Source organism: Mustela putorius, unplaced genomic scaffold (assembly GCF_011764305.1).
Source record: "Mustela putorius furo isolate JIRA1106 unplaced genomic scaffold, ASM1176430v1.1 tig00003858_pilon_pilon_pilon, whole genome shotgun sequence".
Classification (NCBI taxonomy): Eukaryota; Metazoa; Chordata; class Mammalia; order Carnivora; family Mustelidae; genus Mustela; species Mustela putorius.
Window position 1 is genome coordinate 52,294,886 of NW_025422010.1, and position 22,308 is coordinate 52,317,193.

General features: G+C 37.9%; 1 protein-coding gene across 2 annotated transcripts in view; it reads left to right on the plus strand.

Annotated features, from left to right (window-relative positions):
- CDH20 (cadherin 20) overlaps positions 1–22,308 on the plus strand; it is a 204,938-nt gene that overhangs the window by 168,790 nt on the left and 13,840 nt on the right. For both annotated transcript variants that reach the window (XM_004745586.3, XM_004745585.3), the window contains exons 6-9: positions 2,661–2,848; positions 11,143–11,396; positions 18,031–18,167; positions 20,731–20,852. In XM_004745586.3, the coding sequence (XP_004745643.1) occupies positions 2,661–2,848; positions 11,143–11,396; positions 18,031–18,167; positions 20,731–20,852 (701 nt within the window). The remainder of the gene's footprint in view (positions 1–2,660; positions 2,849–11,142; positions 11,397–18,030; positions 18,168–20,730; positions 20,853–22,308) is intronic.

Below are 22,308 nucleotides of genomic sequence, written 5' to 3' on the forward strand. Positions count from 1 at the left end.
GCACTTAAGGAAAAAGCAGAAAGAGTGCAGTGGGACAAGTAAGAAAACATGGGTTTCTGCCTCCTGATTTCTTGGCTGAAGGAACCGCAGCAGAGGGTGGAGTCCAAGGTAACTATGATGCCTGAAGTCTGGGTGACAGGGCGAAGAACTGTAGCACTGATAGAAACGGAGGATGCAGAAGGGAACTGATGGCAGATTTGAATATGAAGTCACAGACGACAATCTGCTGAATGGCCTTAAGGATGGTGGAAATATAGAGATATACCTGAGGAATGGAGCCCAGGAATGGAGACGTGAATCTGAGAATCAGAAGCCTGAAGGAGCAGTTGGAGAAATGAGGATAGCAGACACAATTTCATGTGAAAGACCTGACCAGGAAAATCGGGTATTTAAAAAAGAAAAAAAAGAAGGAAAGAAAGAAAAAAAACTAAACACAGAGTCAAACCAGACTTTCGGCTGAACATCTATACTTTGAGTCAGCCAGACCAAGTGAGTCATCTCTTTTATCTACATAAAGACAGGAAGGAAATTCAAACATCCTCATACAACTGTATACACAGAGACTCCATGACATTTCATAAAACAAAAAGGCAGAATACTAGGTACGTATTTCACAAGTGGTGCAACCAAGTAGCTACTAAACTGATGAGTTCTACAGGACAGCAGGGCATCACAGAACAGTTTGTGAAATGCCACACAGACTGGTTTCTTCCTTTGTGTACGTTTATTACTTCATGAATGGCTCACACTGCACACACTGCACACTACAGATTCCTGAATATCCCTGAATATTCCTGAATATTTGGCTTTTTAAATTTGACACTAGACAGTACCTCTGATGAAGACAGAAAGAGCAAAAGCAGCAAGTTACTACATAGCTCGTAAGTATGTGGATTTGGACAAACTGCAGGAAAGTCACACCACCCCAGACACGACAACTTTACAACCACATAACACAACGCTAACCAGGGTTTTGGTCCTGCTCCACAAACCAACATCTTAACCCATTCTAAAGCAAACATTTCGAGTTACCACTTTTTCAAGATAATGGGGAATCTAGCATAGAGCACGACTGTGCTGCACAGAAGATGAAATGTAAATGCATAAAAGTAATCTGCCTGCAAGCATTTTTTGCACATCATCTCTGCTTCTCCTAAAATTGTAATTATTTTTGGACTTCTAAAAAATTGTCTTTATCTCACCATTAAGTATCTCCCCATCTGTTTGTTAAAACAAAGTTTAAATGATCTCACTATTCCACAAACCTACCTTGGATAAACTCTCTGCTTTACTATCTTCTGATTGCTTATTTTAAAAATTCAATTTTCCTTCCTTTTTATAAATATTAACATAAGTGATCATGGGATGTTGGCAAAATGACACTCCTACTATTTATATTGAACAAGCTTAGTTACCTGTAACTGAACCAAATGTAATGGAATATCAAGATCTCAGATCTAATACAGGGCATCACATGTAGAAATCTTACGTATATGCTTTTTTAAACAGAGAACACAGAGCTTTCCTGGTGTGGGAAAGACACTTGTTTAATTTTCCTATAAGTTCTATAATAACAAAGTCTAATCCATCAACAATTTTGGAAGAGAATGGAAAGAGATTATGAAATCCAAGTGCCTGCCAGCTTAGTACAGACATTAGCAATTTCTGGCTCAAATTTGCCAGGAACAGGCATTATTTCTTCTCCTGTGCAAGGGAAGGTGCTGTGACCTGGTTGGGTGCTGTCAACCTCCCCAAATCTTCATGAAACTCAAGCCCTCACCCCAGGCTTCCCTGTAGCTTGCAATACACATTAGAATAAAAGAGACCATGAACATATTGAAAATATGATTATGTGATTTTCTATGTTATTTAGTCAGTCACATTTTGATTGACAAAATAATGAAGAATGTCAAAAAGCTGAGCCCCAGAGAAGGAACGTGAGTAAAGACACAACTCTAAATTTAATTGTGAAGCTGAGAAGGAAGACATTCTTATATTTTGTGAGAACTTTCAGGGTATTCTGTTCTGGAACAAGAGAACAAGAAACAACAGAGATTTCCACTGGGCAGAAGCAAGTGCAAGGACATACAGATGGACAACATGTGGAACTGGAGGGAACTTGCTCTCTGTGGCTATTCCTCCTTTACAGATCAGTGATGGCCACTAAATTTGGGCAGGCGGCCGCAGAGGTGAAAACTCTATACACTGGCTTGGCCGCAAAGGAAAATGTGGGCATTTCAAGTCGAAACAGAATAAGTATGTTCTTTGCAATCACAATGTTTTTTCTTTCTCAGAATGAATTAACATTTGGGGAGATAGTTCACTAGGAGGGACTGAAAGATTGGAAAGCAAGGTAATTCCTTCCACTCTGAAGGTGGATTCATTGAGATAAGAAATATTTTTGTTTTTATTTTGTTCTATTCTTAGGATTAGGTCATGCCTTTTTGGCCTGTCCTTATCAAACATCTAGTACAGGCTAAGACCTCATACTATCTGCTCAGCCTCTTCGGATCTCAGATTTTCTTCTGTAAAACCCAAGCTTTAATTCTTGAACCAGGAGAAAGACGTCTGTTCCAGCAGGCCTGATATGATTTGACACCGCCGAGGCATTTTCTATAGCAACAGATTACAAGAATGCATGTTCTGACCTTTCTCCACAGAACATTATCAGATGAGTGTGTTGGAATCGGCTCCAGTCAGCGCCACTGTGGGTAGAGTGTTTGCCAAGGACCTGGACGAAGGAATCAATGCCGAGATGAAATACACCATTGTGGATGGAGATGGTGCAGATGCCTTTGACATTAACACAGATCCCAATTTCCAAGTTGGCATCATAACTGTGAAGAAGGTAATCCAACTCCTCTTTCCAAATCATGTTAATGGAGGCTTTGAATATATATGAGATGTTAGTAAGGACTGTTGTACTATTAATACACATTGCTTCAAATCCTTTGATAAACATTCTCCTTTGAAAAAAAACAAAAAACTCTTACTTCTTTTGCTCACATGTAAAACTGGCTGTGTCCTCATTTTACAGAGAGGGTATCATGTCATAATAAAAATATATTATAAATATGTCCTTTCTCCTAGCTCACTAGTTAACCACTTAAAAAATTATTGTAGCTTAATTCACTAATGATGTTAATGACTTGATCAATATTTGCAGTTGAACAACAGTCATTTTTTACTGTAGTATACCATAAATAAGAATAAAGCAAGCTATAATATTATTTATGAATCAATAAATAACACAAAGATTTTTTAATTGCTACTATAAGATCCATAAAAGCTAATTAGACTTGGAAAAGCTTCATCAAACATAGCTGCTGGGTAGTATTATCACTTGAAACTCCTTTGCTTCATAAATTACCAAGTTTTTTTAATGTAAGCTATCAATTTTTTGGTGGCATAAAGCACATATGGATATACTGGTATGGAAGATAAAACCTTAAAAAATCGAAGTTTTAATATCCTCATAAGTACATATGTGATGAACTTTAAAAACTCATTGATTTAATCTTCTTTCTCTATTTTAAATAGATCTAAAAACCCAAGGTATGTTAAATTATTTATTCAACAAATACTTATTGAGCGTCTCCCTATGTGCCATGTATTATTCTAGGCATTTAATGTAGAGAATAAATAAAACAACCAAAAATATCTGCCTTCATGGAGCTTACATTCTAATAAAGGGAAGAAGACAATCAAAATAGCAAGTAAATCAACAAAGTAATATACCAGAAAGTGCTAAGTGTTACAGTGGGGAGGGGTAAAACAGAACAAAAGTGATTATCAGAAAAGCCAACACGACTTCAAATTTTAAACTGGGTGCTTGGGATTAGCTTCACAGAGAAGTGACATTTATACAAAGATTTAAAGTGGGTAGAGTCACAGCACAGAGCTGGGCAGCCTGACAACGCAGAATCCTGGGAAGTGCCCTACAAACGACTTTCAGTGAGAACTACACATACAGCCCTGAAGACAAGGGAATGGGCACAGAGATACTGTGGAAAAGTGTTCCAGGCAAAGGGACAACCGGTGCCAAGGCCGAGAGATGGGTCTCTGCCTAGTCTGTTTCAAAAGCAACAAGGAGGTTGATAAGGCTAAGTGGAGGGGAAGACCCATAGATGAAAAAATTCAGAGAAGTAACAAAGGAGCCAAACTGCATAGGACCTTATGGGCTGCTGTTAAGTACTTTTTCCTCTGAGTAAACCAGGGAGGGCTTTAAAATCTGAGTGGATAAGACCATTAAGCATCTAACTCCTGATTTTGGCTCAGGTCATGATCTCAAGGTTGTGAGATCGAGCCCCACATTCAGCAGGGTTTCTGTTTCTCTCCCTCTCCCTTTGCCCTTCCCCCCATTCATGCTCTGGCAATCTCTCTCCCTCCATAAAATAAATAAATCTTTAAAAAATAAAACATACAACATAACTGGACTTTCTTTATAATTACTCTGTCGGCTGTGTTGAGAAAAGACCATAAAAGGGGAGCAAGGATGGGAACAGGCACACCAGCTGAGACAATCGCAATCATCGAGGTAGATGACGGTAGTGTGGCCTAGGGCAGTAGGAATGGAGATAGTGAGAAGCAATCGGAATCTAGATATATTTTGAAAGTAGAGTCAAGGGGATTTCCGAACAGACTGAAGAGGACATGAAGGAGAGGTGAACTGAGCAACCAGAAGAGAGCTGTCTCTGAGATGGGAGTCTGCAAGGTGGCAAATAGTAGGAGTAAGTTCTGGACATGCTACCCCAGTGGAGATGTGCAGTAGCTGCTGGTTATAGGAGTGTGGGGCATGGAGAAGAGTTCTGAGTTGGAAATAGAAATCTGAGAGTCACAAGCATAGAGACGGTACTTAAAGCAAATACAAGAAAATGACATTCCAAGGGCCTGAGCACAGACGGAGAAGACAGTGAGTGACATGAGCCCCACAGCACCCCAACATGAAGAGGTCAGAGAGAAGAGCAAAGGACAGCAAGGAGACTGAGAAGGAGAGATCAGGGAAACAGGAAGAGAATTAAGGGAGTGTAGTGTTCCGGAAGGCATGAAAAGCCATCTCCGGGAGAAGGGAAAGACAAATGCTACTGAAATTCTTATGAGACCATTGAAAACTGACCACAAACTTTAGGAACATGGAGATCACTGATGATCATGATGAAAGCAATGTTCATAACTTAAAATGGAGCACAAGTTAATGTGTTTAATAACAACTTGACTATATGCTATTCCACAGAGTTGAATTAACACTGCTTTAAAAGGCACGAGTTCACCTATTTGCCCTGTATTCACTTAAGCAATAAACCAATACAGCAAAAGAACACAGATTCAGCATTCTACCAACCAGAAATCTTTACAAGCCAGCACATGATGACCTCAAAACAGTGTAAAATGCTGATAATAATTTCACAAACAAATAAATCTGAATGTAATTTAAATACTGCAGTTTCTTATTCTCATCCCTTGAGAGTTAATAACATGTTAGAAATATAAAAGATGACTAGAATAATACCAATTTGGTATATGACATAGGATTAAGAACATACTCCTTTCATGTGGTATGCCTCAAGTAAACAGATAATAAGACACTGCTTACCATGACTGATAACTGTAAGCAAGGTAAATACTCAAAGATAATTATCGTTGTATTGAAGATAAAATGCTTCAGATAATCACTGTTTCTTTAATGCAAAAATTTTCTTTAAAACAATTAAGCAATCAGAAAAAGAGCTTTTGGGATTCTCAATATATTTTAAATGCTATTTTGTATTTTAATATATAATTCTAAACATTAATTTATGTCAAATTATTAGAATATAGCTTAGACATTATTACAAGCCATTCATTTTTAAAATATTAACTATCACAATTTTGTATCTGAAAGGAACTTCAAAATGTTGTTTTCCCCAGCTCCCTTATGTGGAGAAAAGATTAAACCTAATAAGACATACCACTGTCCCTCACTGTCATTAAACTATATCCACGTTTAATCAAAACAACAATCAGTTTTGCCAAGGTCATTTGGATTTCTCTTCTGAACTTGGGAAGTAACAGAAAATGGAATTAAAAAGAGGTCAATAAGTTGGGTGGATAGACAAGTCAAATATTATAAATACTTGAGGCTATTGACTGCTTCAGTCTATACTTTTGGAACATTCACTCAGATGCCTGATCCACACCCATCTTCTACTTTGTCATTAATAATGTTGTATAAAATTGAAACGGAAGTTCTTCTTTTGATTTATTTCCCTAAGCCCTATTATTTGTCTAAAAAGCACATACTTTTTCAAAAAGAAAAATTAAGCTGAATTGATAGAATTGGGTCTTCATAAAACCATACTGATTACTACCCAGTACCTTGGGTCTTTTTGGCTTTTAAGTAATCAATCAATTGATTTTCAGTCTCTTAAGTCAAATGCTTGAAAGATAACTTGAAATATATATTTTGAAGATTGTTCTTTATTTTAGATGAGCATGCTGTTAGGCCATATTCCAGTCTTCAGCATATCTTCCATCTCCGAGCATACAACAAGCAACTGTTTTTACTTCCTTTTCCTCTTAAATAGTCCACAAAGAGCAAAACTTCTATATTTCATCAAATCTAAGATGCCCATGAAATGTAAATCACATCATTCTTTTATATACTACTTTAAAAAAGAAAAAAAAAACTCTTGCAATTTAAATGATACAAGGCCTTCTTCTTCCCTAGTTTATAGTTTTTGAAAAAGCTCTAGTTGACACAGACATATGTGCTTCACTAATAGCAGATTTACTCCCTGCTGTTGTTTCCATGCCATTCTGCCCACATAACACTTTTTGTTTCAATGTCAAATCATAGTACAATCTTTCTGAAGACATTTTAGAAGGCAATGAAGTTCAACACATGTGGTACCCATAATGTGCAGAACTCAACTGCACCCTCTCTCCTGTTTGGCGTAAGCAACTGTAAGACGTCATCAATTGGAGAAGCAATCCTAGCTCCAAAATGTCAAAATATGAAAAGATGCACCCCTTAAAAATCACTGAAATATTGTAACATAAAATCTGTATATATTATCACCCAACCAGGACTTGTTAATAGTTGGACTGAAAAGCTTTTTTGTCCAACTCAAGGTAACATTTTGTTGCTGCATTTGGGTTTTAGACCTTTGCAGGGAAATAAAAACTTAATTCATAACTTTTGTCCTTGAGTCTGTGAAAGGGACCAACAAAGAAAGAAATATTTGTAAAACAGAATAAAAAGAACCATAATGTAAGTATGACAAAGTACTATGGAAACAAAAGAAGGAATAATTAAAACTGCTTTAAAAAACTGCATTACTAGTTTTTGCCACAATTTTTGTGACTCAATTTTTAAGAATATAATGTCTCTTCTTTATGTGCTCTAACTCTAGGAAATTCTTTGAATTTGGAATTTAGGTTTTAAGGTACTATTCCTGGATTTACTATTATGACTATGGAAACAAACAATTCTTTGATTTTAAAAAATAAGTACAAAAACTTTTCATGAAAAAAAAGTTAAACTCATATTTCAGTTGTGAGCAATTTAAAGCTTAGAGTATTTAGGACAATGTTTTCTTTGCATTTTAAATAATAAAATCATTTAGGTGTTAGGTGAGAGAGACAATAATCTTAATATAATCATCACTAGGTAACTTATTTTTTAATAATTAAAAACTCACTTTAGTCTCTTCCACAGTTAGTGTTGGAACAACTGGATATCCATATGTAAAAAAAAACCATTTCATATCTCATAAAAATAAGTTCAAAATGGATCATACACCTACCAATATGCAATATACTAAAACTATAAAATTTCCATAAGGAAACATGGAAGAAAATCTGTGTGACCCTCTCTAGGCAAAGATTTCTTAGATCTGACACGATAATACCAATAAGAAAGTGATAAATAAGATTTCATCAAAATTAAGAGTTTCTGCTCTTCAAAAGCACTGTTAAAACAAATCACAGATTGAGAAAGTGATAAATAAGATTTCATCAAAATTAAGAAATTAACAAATCACAGATTAAGAAAGTGATAAATAAGATTTCATCAAAATTAAGAGTTTTTGCTCTTCAAAAGCACTGTTAAAACAAATCACAGATTGGAAATAAATATTTGCAAACACATGTCTGATAAAGGACTTGAATACAGAATACATGAACAACTCTTCAAGAAGATACATAAAAACACTGAATATCATTAAGCATTAGGGAAATGCAAATCAAAACCACAATGAGATACTACTTCATACCCACTACAATGAATAAATCAGAAAAACTGATGAAATCAAATAACGACAAAGACGTTGAACAACTAGAACTTTCATACATTCCTGGTGGGAAACCGGTACATCCACTTTAAAAACTGGTGTGGAAGTTTCTTAAAAAGTTAAAAACACACCTAACCATATAATCCCATTCCTAGGTCTCTACCCAAGTTAAATAAAAATCTATGTTCAAAGAAAAATCTGTATGCAAATGTTCATGGCAGCTTTATTCATAACGAACAAACTAGAAACAACTGAAATGTATCTCTAGCAGATAATGGATAAATAAACTGTGGTACACCCATACAGTAAATAGTACTTGGCAATAGAAAGGGACAAACTGTTCATTCACAAAAAGACATGGATGAATTTTAAATACATCGTCCAAGTAAAAGATTCGAAAAAGTATATATTGAATGGTTCCATTTATATGACATTCTTATAATAGGGACAGAGCATAGATCATTGGTTGCCAATGGGAAGGGGCTGACAAAGGGGCACAGGGCAAGGGGTAATGGCAGAGACAGAACTGTTCTGTATCTTATCATGGTGGAGATATGACTACATAATTTGCCAAAATATGCTAAACTTTATACTAAAAGGATTAATTTTAATGTAACCTCAATTTTAAAAATACAAAATTTATACCAAATTAGGAAAATGACTTAATATTAAGGGGAAAACAAACTTTACCTAGAACAAACCTAATATAAACAACAGTGCCCACTCTGGGTTACCCATATTTAAGGAAAGAATTTTAGGAAAACATAATATAATTTACCAGGGAACAATGAATGTCTAAATTTAGAGAGTAAATATAAATAAATTGGTAAAACTATTCCTTCAAGTGTATCATAGTCTGAGTGGCAGATTTCCCTGTTAATAAAACCTTGCCTTTTTATAACTTATTTTTTTAATTTATTTTTTGTTAATCTTTATACCCAATGTGGGGCTCAAATTCACAATCCTGAGATTAAGAGTCATATGCTCTACCCATCTGAGTCCGCGAGGTACCCCAAAAACCTTGCCTTCTGACTAAAAACTAGGGAGACAGTAAGACTGGTAAAATGGCTGCTTAAACGGGAATGGCTGATTCCAGGAAACAAGAAATACAATGTAGGGTGAAACTAATGCAAAACAAGTAATAACCAAAGAGCAACTACGCAAAAACTTTTTGTTAGAATTTGAAAATGCCTAATTTAGTTAAAGGAACTTCTACTGCTGTTTGTTTCTCAAAAGCAAAGCAGTTAATTAAATGGACACATGCCTCTTTCTAACCTAAAAATGTGCTGACATTCAGCATATTTTATGGGGAAAAAAAAAGCACCAGTGAATATTTAGTTAGAAAAATTTAACTCACTACCAAGTGGATATGTGACTTCTAAGCTTTAGTAACTGCTTTGCTATCCACTGTAAGTATCTTAAAGAATTAACTTTCCATGATTTTTTTTTTATTATTGATGATGTTCTGAGGTAAATGTTGCTCAAAACATTTAGACATTTTGTCAGCTTAAAAAAAGAAATGAGGGGTACCTGGGTGGCTGAGTGGGTTAAGCCTCTGCCTTCAGCTCAGATCATGATCTCAGGGTCCTGGGATCGAGCCCCGCATCTGGCTCTCTGCTCAGCGGGGCGCCTGCTTCCCTCTCTCTCTGCCTGCCGCTCTGCCTACTTGTGATTTCTCTCTCTGCCAAATGGATAAATAAAATCTTTAAAAATAAATAAATAAATCTTTTAAAAAAATGAATGGATTGTTCTTAAGAGATACCACTCGAGTTCAGTTTCTATCCTAAAATTGTATTTATTTTGGCATAAAATATTTTTAAGGTAGGAACAGATTTAAAAAAAAAAAAAAAAAAGCAACCAAAAAATTTTATGTATGACATGGAATTTTACTACAGAAAGTCAAAGGTTTATAGACGACCTTTGAATGAGGAATTTAAAAATCTGTATAAGCATTTCTACTTTGACACTGTAGAACCATGCACTAAGTTCCAAGAACCATGGAACTAAAGCTCCAGTATTTGAAGCCTTCTGTCTCCAGTCTCTTCAATTGTAAAATGAGGCATTGGATTAGGCCTTTAAAAGAGATTTTTAAAAGAGAGCATCTATGGTAAACTTAATACACAAACATTGATCTGACACGGTATTCTGAGAACCCTGGTAAGGTGCTTATAGTAGTTTCTTAAAAAAAAATCACTACTGCTTTATACCAGAGAATTTTTTTTATAGGGACAATGGGTGGCTCATATGGCTAAACGTTTGCCTTTGTCTTAGGTCATGATTTCCAGGTGCCAGGGCCGGGGGGGCGGGGCGTGCGGGAGGTGGTGTCGCGGGAGGTGGTGTCCCAGCTCAGTCTGCTTCTGCTTCCCCCCCCCCCGCTTCTCTCTCTCACAAATGAACAAACAAAATGTAAAAAAAAAAAAAAAGAAAGAAAGAAAAAGAATTGTTTTAGGGAAGCAAATGGAAAAGACTAGGCCTCAGTTTGGATATTGTGAAACTGAACTCACACTCTTAGTTCTCATGACATTCTTTCAGATAAACAAGCAGCTTTAAAGACACATGGACCAGGTTAGTTGAAGAGTAGGCAGGTTCAAGTACAGCCTGCCCAGAGCAACGGGGTTTTTCCTGATTCGTACCCCAGCTGCCTTCACACTCTCTGAAGTGTCCAGATCGTCCTTACATTTTCTATTAAAAATAACCTTAAGACCAAGAACTAGAGAACAAAGGAAAAACTCCTCTTGTTTTTCCTTTTGCCTCTTTTCCACCATTTTAATGAAGTTGGGAGTGTCTACCCCTAGCCATCAATACTGGCGATCCTTCAGAACCTTGACATATATGCTCATGGCTAATCAATTTTCCTATCATTACTTTTCAGCCCCTGAGTTTTGAAAGCAAGAAAAGTTACACCTTAAAAGTGGAAGGAGCCAATCCTCACCTAGAGATGCGTTTTCTGAACCTAGGCCCATTTCAGGACACAACAACAGTGCACATCAGTGTGGAAGATGTGGATGAGCCCCCCATATTTGAGCCAGGCTTTTATTTTGTGGAGGTTCCTGAGGATGTGGCGATTGGAACAACCATCCAGATCATTTCTGCCAAGGACCCGGATGTAACCAACAACTCAATCAGGTTTTTCCACATATTTCACCTTTCTTACACCTTAGAATCTTCCCTTCTCTGGTATCTAATTTTCCAGCACTTTCTCCCTTTGCTTCTTTGATCTCTGGAGACTCTCCTTTTTAGTTCTTCTTGTTTAAATAAGATAGTCTTTTCATGTTATTTTGAAGTAAAGTTATCGTTATGTCTGCAACTCACCGTCAATTACTTTAGCAAAAAAACGGAAGCATGCACGTTCAAGCACACACACACACACACACACCCTACCTTAGTTTTCAGTCATAGCCCTACTGACATTTTGGGATGGATTCTTTGTCATGACAGGCTGTCCTGGGCATTGTACAATGTTTAACAGCATCTCTGGCCTCAACCTACTAAATGTCAGTAGCACCCTCTGAATAGTAACAACTTAAAATGTCGCACATATTGCCAAATGTCCCAGGAGGAAGAAGGGATGGAGGGGATCAAAATCATGCCCAGTTGACAACTACCAATTCAGATAAAGCACAGACAGACACAAAGATACCAAAAAGTTAAGAACGGTCAAATCCAGGGCACCTGGGTGGCTCAGTGGGTTAAAGCCTCTGCCTTCAGCTCAGGTCACGATCCCAGGGTCCTGGGATGGAGCCCTGCACTGGGCTCTGCTCAACAGGGAGCCTGCTTCCACCTCTCTCTCCGCCTGCCTCTCTGCCTACTTGTGATCTCTGTCTGTCAAATAAATAAATAAAATCTTTAAAAAAAAAACAAAACTGTCAAATCCTGGGGCACCCAGGTAGCTCAGTCAGGTAAGCATCTGATTGTTGGTCTCAGCTCAGGTCTTGATCTCAGAGTTGTGAATTCAAGACCCACATTGGGCTCCATGCTCGGCATAAAGTCTACTAAAAAAAAAAAAAAACTGTCAAATCTCAGTAGTGAATACAAAAGTGAGCAATGCATATTCTTTGAATTTTTATGAACCTTTGATTTTTCTAGTATATATATTTCCATACACTACAAAAGAACACAGAAACTACTCCTACTGTCAACAGCTACAATGCCATGTAGGACTGGCCAGATAGGGCTTTCTATTTCAAGCCTATAAACCAGTCTCTCCGTGTGTTTCAAACTTAAAGATTCCAATCAATTCCACTGTGGGGGGCGGGGGAAGGGCTCCTGGGTGGCTAGGTCCATTAAGCCTTAAGGTCATGATCCCAGGTTCCTGGGATTCAGCCCCGCATCGGGCTCCTTGCTCAGCAGGCAGTCTGCTTCCCCCTCTGCCGCTCCCTCTGCTTGTGTTTGCTCATGGCACCTGGGTCACTCAGTGGGTTAAGCCTCTGCCTTCAACTCGGGTCATGATCTCAGGGTCCTGGGATCGAGCCCCACATTGGGATCTCTGCTCAGCAGGGAGCCTGCTTCCTCTCTCTCTCTGCCTGCTTGTGATCTCTCTCTCTCTCTGTCAAATAAATATATAAAATCTTAAAAAAAAAAAATGCTTCCCCATCAAGGCATGGAGGAGAGCTACTGCTCTTAGAGCCATGGCCATTTCCTCCCATCAACTCTGGAACCAAAGTGCAAACAGCTGGTGGACAGGTTGACACCTCAACCTTCCAGAGCAACTGCCAAGCCTCTGAAGCTTGACACAAAAGATCAGGATTCCAAGGCTGTTTTGAGGCCATCTGTCACATTAATTGTTGAAAGCCACATGGCAAAATGGATCTGGGGTTTTAGAGCAGCTAACACATTTTAAATGCACCCCAATTTATCAAATGCCTTTCCTATCAATGGGTACTTCCCTCACCTAGTGCTATTTCGTATTTAATGAAAACGTGCTTTTTCGGTTTAACGAGGATGTTTCTCTCCTGAGAATAAATATACTAGAGGAAATCTGCTTCATCTAACCAACTAGTAAACATTTGACATTTGCAGGCATTAAAATGGCTAAAATGATCTTGTTTAAATTCTGGTATTTGATTTTTAGAAATCAACTAATCCTTCTGGTATGAATTATATCAACTTTACAAAAGTGATATTTCAACCTTAAGGTTTTCAAATGTATAAGAGGAGGGAAGAAGTTAGTGAAACCACATTATCCTCAAAACTACCATAACATAAATGAAACAGATTCTATAAATTCGTATTTTCAGAAGCCAAGAAAAAATATGTATCTCCTGATCAATTAGTTACTCTGTTCATGTTGGAAAAGATACTGTGGGGAAAATTTTATGGAGGGAGAGAAATGAAGCAGGCATAAACTTGAAAAAAATAGAGCCCATTTCTAAAATAGTCAATCAAATATCCAATGGATAATTCCACATCTTCCTTCCTGATTCTGAATCTGGACTTCCACATGGTAAGCACTGGAAATATAGTTGTTAGGAGTCACACTGCTAAATGACAAACAAAAGAGACTGCAGTCAGAAAACACACACACACACACACACACACACACCCCTATAGTGTTCGTGCAGTATTCAAGACTAAAGGCATTAATTATCTCACAACAGATGCAGAAATGAAAGCAAAACACCACCAACAAGCCTACATCCACTTCTGCCATGGAGCAAAACAAGGTACACAAATTAAGGAATCCTGTCTGGCGAACAGAAAATTCCGCTTCAGATGACTGGCTTTTGAAAATCATCAGTTGGCCAGCATCAGGGAGGTACATAATAGAGAGGCTTTTTATTCCAATTGATCCCAGTGAGGAGGAATCCACAAATGAATGGGCCAGAGGCAGAGAGCAAGGTCCCCTGGGCTTATCCAGGGGGCAGAACTCTAGGTCCTAAGAGAGAAACTGGCAAGAACAGGATGACACCCACAGACCTGGAGATAACAAGATAAGCATTCAGACAGAGGGGGCAAAGGATCCCACTGATCAAATCGGAGATCATTCTCCTCTGCCTTTCAGCTGCAAAATACAATTCAGACTGCCAAGACAGAGGGTTCCTGACTCTGTACTATCTGACAGGAATAAAGAATGGTCCCTAGACTCAAGAGAAATACCAGAGTCCTGGATTCTCAGAGGGAAAAACATATAACAGGCAAATCCTTGGCTATCATTTAATAAACCCATTTGGAAATTACTGTCCTATGTTATCTTTCCCCAAATTGCTCATTTTATCTTTATTTTTCCTATGAAAGCTATTCTCTTTTAAAATAATTTGCAAGTTATATGCTGCTTGGCTAATTCATCTTCTGCATTTTTATTAGAAATAAATGAGATTTATATTCCTATAAAGAAAACACATATTAAATTGCCCTCAAATCAATATATCACCTGAAGTTAAAATGTTATGGATAAAAGGCCATTTAACTTTTTAAAAAGATTATTAGGACTTTCATAATCTCCTTTCTAGAAATTTTATGGCGTGGTCAGGCATATAAGCTGGTTGTGATTTACTAGTAAATCCCAAAACCAAATCTCCAGATTTAGTTACATATACATGAAAAATACGATGTTTAGTATCACCTAAACAATTTAAGATTTCCTAAATTTTTAATAAATGCCCAAGGCACTTCTGGCAAGCAGGAAACTAAACCATTTGGCCACTGAAATAGGCTTCTGCTGGTATAGAAAGAGCCTGCTCTCCTGTGCCTTCCTAGAGTATGTGTGCGGATTTAGCAAGCCTGCCCATGATGCCCTCCCTACCTTCAAATCGCTCCCAAATTCAGAGTATGTCCTCAGCCAAGCAAGTAAGCCGGGAGCCCAACAAACACTAGCTATTGTTCACTGAAGGCAGTTTTGTGCGTGCATATTGTGCCTATTCTGCCCATAATAGGTGAGAGCATTATGATTAGAGAAAGGAAAACCACCTACATAATTCACTAGTGTGTCCCAATTTCCTCATTCTCCATCTGTATCTACACCTTTAATTTGTTCTCCTGCCTCCTGAAAATTGGCCCCGAGTCCCATTCAGAGTAGCGAGTGCCATTACTGCCTCAATTCAGTAACTTCCAATCTGGGAAATCAGGAGGTTCCACTTGCTGAGGAAGGCTTCTCTGAGGCAAGCTTGCAGGGTTGCCTCTCGCTGTGGCACCAGGCAGGACTGTCAGGGCTTCTGTCTGTTGGTTATTTCTATCACCCGACCTCCCGCACCATCTGCAACATTTGCTATGGCACCGCAGGTCTGGGCATAGAAAGCTGCTTCATCATAGAGGCTGGGGCTGCCTCTCCCCTCGGGAACTAGGCCTACAGCTTGGAGAGCTGCCATCAGGGTTATGGCTCTATGGGCTGAAAGGCTGGCTGGAAGAAAAGACCGCATTTTTTCCCAAAGACAAATTCAACTCTTAAAAGAGCCAGGGAACTTTAAAACTAAATCACTAATTATACCTAGAAAAAAAATGTTCCAATTAATTTTAAATGAACTTTATAGGCATGTGTTTGTTCTTTACTAAGAAGTCAAAGGTTTGCCATCACAGGCTTAGTCTATTTCAAGAAGAGATAAGGCTTTGTTTCTTTAAACAATTGCATGCATTCCCTGTACGGTAAGGCAGCCTGGAGTGGCAGTTACTGGCAGGAACCTGAAACCAAACTGCTTAGGCTTGATTCCAATCTTGGGAAAGTGACTTAACCAAGCCAGGTCTCAGTTTCCTCACCAGCATAACCAAGGTAACAGCACCAACCCTCCTAGGGATACTGTAAGGATTAAATGAGCCAGTATCTGTAAGGTGTGTGGGGCAGCGCCTAGCTATAGGAAGTGTTCATTAAACAGAGTCACAAAAAGAGAAAGGTATTAATGGACTTCCTTAAATTTCCCAACTCTTGGAGAATCACAACTAAAATGATTTCATTTCTCCAGCCCTTAGTGGTCACTTTTTCCTTTAATTCCTCTCTGAACAGCCAACTGGAATCTACCTGGAACATTTTACCAAATAATACATACACATGCATATACTGTGTGTGTGTGTGCAATTACACACATATTTGAAACAGAAGTTATAACATCAATATTTACCCTTACTGCATATGAGAGTCTGGCATGCATATGTTCTATTTCATTTTCTTTTAAGACTAGTCATAACCTACTATATTGATTTCACTAACCTGCAATGTAAAAACAATGAATGCACTGAAGAAACTTCTTACTCCCAACAAAATGGCAGTTTCCTAGTTTCAACTGCTTTAGGACACAGACTGCAATCACTGGCAACTTTAAATAGAATTCTGAACCCAATATATTACATGGTTTTATATTAGCTCTGCATATTATTAGCTATTTAACTGTATGAAAGCGACTTCTCTTAGTTTTCTTTTCTGCTAAAAGAGATAATACCTACCTTCTAGAAATTTTATAAAAATTTAAAAAGAAGGTATAAGATATCTGGTATTCTGTAGTGGCACCAATTATAATTACTGGCTGTTACCAAGGACTACAAAGATTCTCAAGAGTGATTCTCAAGGGAACCCACTGAGTGGTTCAGTGGGTTAAGTGTCTGCCTTTGGCTCAGGTCATGATCTCAGGGTCCTGGGATTGAGCCCCAAAATCAGTCTCCCTGCTCAGTGGGGAGTCTGATTCTCCCTCTGCCTGCCGCTCCCCCACTAGTACATGCGCCGTTTGCTCTGACAAATAAATAAAATCTTAAAAAAAAAAAATTAGTGGTTCTCAATCATGGCTATATATCATGGAAAATTTTAAATATACAGATGCCTGAATCTCGCTCCACACTTAATGAATTTCCCAAAATGGAGACCAGGTGAGTGAACACAGAGGGTCAGATTGCCAAATCAGGTTCCACAGGAATTGTCGCTCTTACCCAGTACCCAAAATAAGTAATGACTCAAAGGATAGAAACAACAGCAAAATATGAGGCAAGCAGTCTGTTCTTGGAGAGGCCTGAAACCATCAGGTAAATATCCTTCTTCTCCTGCATAAGGATGCATGTTGGTCCATATCAAACATGAAAAATATAAGCAATGAAGTGCACGTCTCAACAAAAAAGGAGCCATTTTGGTTACAGAACATCTGCTTTTTATACCCCATTAATTACATAGCTCACATGATATTTTCCAACAAGCTGTGCCCCATAAATTCATAAATTCCAGGTTTATTTACATTAAGCAATGTAGTCAAACCTGGTTCATCCTGCTAAAAATATTCCACAGATAAGAATTCTCTAGCTAGTAAATACCAACACCATTGTTTGCCAGAGTCAGTCATTAGCATGCTTACAAAGGACCTGATGGAAATCTTTCCTTCTCAATAGGTGATACTAATTACACAACTGGAACCAATGAACTATACCTTTTCCAGTCCTAATCTTGCATTTCAAAACTTACATGAATAAAATTTTGTTGTGAACTAAGACATGTAGGGGCCAATATTCAGAATGACCCAAAAGCCTTAGGACATATTGAGCTTTAAACAGCTGAAATTGATTATTAATTGGCTTAAAACTGCCCTAAGACTTTGGCACCCTGTTTTATTTCATTTTACAAATGAGGAAATTCAAGCAGTAATAGTTTGTTATTGGTTGTTTATGTTTTTAGGGGGTTTTGGTGGGGGACTGTTTCTGGACATGATCAAACAGCAAATGCGGTTTTCCAAGTGTCCATTAACTCAGAACTGTTTGGGCCATGTTTCACACAGTATGCACTCAGTTCTCTCATGTAGTATGCTGTAGTATACTTATTCAAACAAAACAATATATTTAATCTGTGTTTTTACAGATATTCCATTGACAGAAGTAGTGACCCTGGCAGATTCTTCTACGTTGACATTACAACAGGTGCCCTAATGACTGCAAGACCCCTTGATCGGGAGGAGTTTTCTTGGCATAATATCACTGTCCTTGCTATGGAAATGAGTAAGTAACATAATAAATTGGTCTCCATAACATGACAAAATATAAGCATTGTAGAATGTGAAAGAAAACTTCTAGAGCTTGTTATATTCTTTATGGGAAAAAACAGAAATTATGGTTTATGCAAGTGAGTGAATGCATTCAGTTCAAATTTTATCTCCTATATACCATGTCCTATGCTAGAGAGTAAAAACAAACAAACAAAAACAACAACAAAAACCCCACTATGCAAAAGCAGTACAAAAAAACAGCATCCTTAAATCAAGGAGCTAGACTTCTATATGAAGAAAGGGACAATGTCTAAGAAATCTAAGAGGTTTTCAACCTTTAGTAAGATTGGGAATGCACAAATAGTATTGAAGGGGAGCCAAGAATTCCTGTCCCCTTCAAAGGTCCTTCTAGCTGGACTAAGAATCAAATTGACAGGAGACAGATTAACAAAAGAAAATCAAATTTAACATACATACATATGGGGAATGCACACAGACATAAAAATTCCAAAGACACACAAAATGAGGTATATGTATCATTCTGAACTATAAAGAAGAGGTAGGAGTTTGAGATTTCAAAGGAAAGGAATGCATTTCATAGGATGGTAAGAGCACATATTTGGTAATTAGAGGTTTCCCCTAACATACAGATGGGTCACTCAGATAAAATATATCTGTTAATAACCTTTATTCTGGGTGGGGGGAGCCCAATTTAGATTTTTCTGTGTGGGTTAAGGGAGTGACAAAAGTTTCTCTTGAATGGCAGGGCCTCACGTGCCTTCAACTCAAAATAATCCACAGCCAAATTGGCACATGGGGACAGGGGGAGCTGTTCTGAACCACTTCAGTATAAAATATTACTACTGGATGAAAGAAAGCATTTATAACATATCACCCTTACCACACACATACATACACAGAAACACGGATACAAGAATTTGAGACATCTTACACAAAAAGCAGACTTATGAACAGAAACTTAAAAACAGAATGAAAAACTACTAAAAACTAGATTAACATATTTATTATGAACTTCACAAAAATTAGATTATTTACTACTACCTTCAGTTTGTTTGTTTGTTTTCATAACACTTAGTGATGGTGAAGGTTCAGGGAAATGCAGACTCTAATGTACTGGCAGAACGATGTATAATCACTTGAGGGGCAGGGGGGAATTGGGCAATTAAGCTTTCAAGATTCTCCAAAATATTCATATTCTTTTTCTCAAGACTTCTTACAACTATCTTAAGGAAATAATCATAAATATCAACCAAGATCTACATACCAAAACATCTACTGCAGTGCTATTTTAACATAAGGGGAAAAATGGGAATTACCTAAAAGTCTAATAATAGGAGTCGACCTAAGTAAACCGCAGTAAAACCAAATAATAAAATGAGACTATCAAATACATATTAATATACATGTTTTCAAAGTATATTTCAATGACACAAGATAATATTTGCCAAAAGTTTTAAATCCAACTTTTTAATTTCCCTTAATTGCAGTGCATATGTGTGTGTCTCTCTCCATATTTTGGGACACACGTAATATTACATATATTATATAGTAGATATCTCTGGTGGTAGGATTGTAGATTATATATACCCTGACGTTTTGGGGGGATTTTCATTAGTCCTTCTATAAACTAGTACCATGGTTACAATGGGGGGGGGGGAAGTAAATAGGTCAGTAATTTTGGTAACAAGGCAATAGAAATATTTAAGTAGATAATGTAGGGGAGCACAGATATTTTGGGGAAAGAAAAGAAAAAATAAATCAGAAGAATAAGGCATTCTGAGATTTTATAAAATTATTTACTAAGAATAATCTGTGTGTTTAGTTTCCATTTTATCTTCTTGGGATAAGGCCAAAACAAAAATGGACATGAGGGGCACTCCTGGGGCTGTGAAACTATCCTTATGTGGCAATGCCAAGCAAAAGACAGACCAAAAAACACACTTCCCCATGAGTGACTATGAGTAACTTCTCCCGCCCTAGCCAAAGATATGGATTTGGTGTATGTTTGATCCTATAATATCCCCTTAGTCCCTTAGCAGAAATAAATGTGCAGTGTTATCTGTACTTCCATGAATAACCTGAAACCTTCTGAAATACAATTCAAAGAACTGATTATTCCACAAGAATAAAACCAAGAAAAAAAAAGGAATAAAGCCAAGCAATGCCACACAGTATGCATCCAGTTAGAAATGGGCTGTTTTCAAACCCAGAATATAGAACTGACCTGTCTTTAATTTCATAACCCGAAGCAGGAGCCAAGTGAGTCAAACCTTTTTAGGCTGCATTTTGTGTTACCTGCCCCCGCCCCCCAGAATCATACTCTTCTCCTCATCCTCCTGACATCACACACTCTCTCAGACACACACCTTGATCTGCCCTCGTGCCCTGTGTTCTGGCCGCACTCTTACTAGGCCACACATGCATCCTAGGTTTCTCTTGCCATTTCCAATTCCTTTAAAAAACCCACACTGACAAGGTAAACACCTATTCCAGCAACGAGCAGCTTTCTTGTACTACTGAACCCTCACCTTTGGTTTTCTCTGTGTTCTCTTTAGATAATCCTTCCCAGGTTGGAAGTGTTTCCGTCACAATCAAAGTCTTAGATGTGAATGACAACGCTCCAGAATTCCCCAGATTCTATGAAGCTTTTGTGTGTGAAAATGCCAAAGCAGGGCAGGTAAGGCAGTCTGTGTGATGTGCACGTTGGTTCGCCTCTGCCATACAGAATGACTGCTACAGATAACCAAATTTGCCATCAGAGAAATTTAGACTCCAGAAACTAACAGTTCACGAAAGGGTCCCCAACTTCCATGCATGATGTTCCAAGTTTGTTCAGACAACCATGTGGCATCCCCCCACCCCACATTTTAATGATCTCAGCAATGCTTTGATGGTAGCTTGCTTCACAGGCTGGCCTGAAGTTATCTACTCATCTTGGAACTGAACTGTATAGGGCCAACTGCGGTAAAGTGTGCTCTGGGTCCTGGGAGCGAGGGACCAGGAAGATCAGAAAACTCTTCTCTTTTCCTCAGTTTAGCACTAATACCTGAAAATACTTGCAGTAGGGAAGCTTTATTTTTTGTATTTTCCCACCTCCCTTTCTTAACTTCGAACAATAGGTAACTTGTTTAGGGACTACCTGCCCTATTCTTAGAATGATTTGTAACTTAGAATACCTACTCTCTCCTCCCTCAGTTAAAACATCATTTTCCTAATGTTGTTCATGTCAGATCAGTTTTGAGAAGAAATGAATCTGAAGACACAAATATCTACTAATTTGAAATAACCACAGTTCTCTAATTTGCGTATTTTCTAAAGTATGCTTTTAAATGTATATGAAAAATTTGGTCGATCAAATTCCAAGTGCTATAACTGAGAAACATTCAGAACTCTGCTTGGAGTGGCCATGTATTCATGCATGTTTTGGGCTGCTGCCTATCCCGTACCCACCCTTCCATACCTCAGAACATGGGCCACGTCCTGTTTCTGCTCCTGGTTTTGTAAGATGCTTTCTTCTCTCACCTGTGACACAAGAGATCCCTTAACAGCCCTAATTTCTTCCCCCACAGTATATTCTGTGGTCCTATGGATACTGGCAGTAAAGCAAATGGAGTCAGAATAGTTTTAATATGGAAGTTAAAAGTCTGTGAAGTGCATACCTACAAGGCAAGGACTCATGCTTTGGTAATTCAGGCAGATTTTGCTTTCTCTTCTCTTACTCACCTGGAACATGACATCCTGCTGCACAGAGACTCATTTATACAATCAAAACTCATATTAGCACCCTGCATTCACCAAAGATTAAGTCAACACATCTTCACCTTTCTCAGTTAAAAGAAAAAAGTGATTTACATCTACTACGGGGGTGGGGGAAGCAGTCCTATAATGATTCTCATCTAAATCCTCCCATCAGTGGATTCTTAAAATTCAGGGCAATGGTGTACAGCTCTCCTAAAAATTTTTTCAGCAAGTCTTTAATAATTCTACTTCCACATCTACTGAATTTCTAAGAAGACCTGAAACATTATGCAGCTAGTAAAAGTTACAAAGCAGACTTTATGGTATAAGAAATGATCTGTGTCACTAGAAGTAAAGAAAGAAGGTATAAAAACCACATGTACATGCTTGCAGCT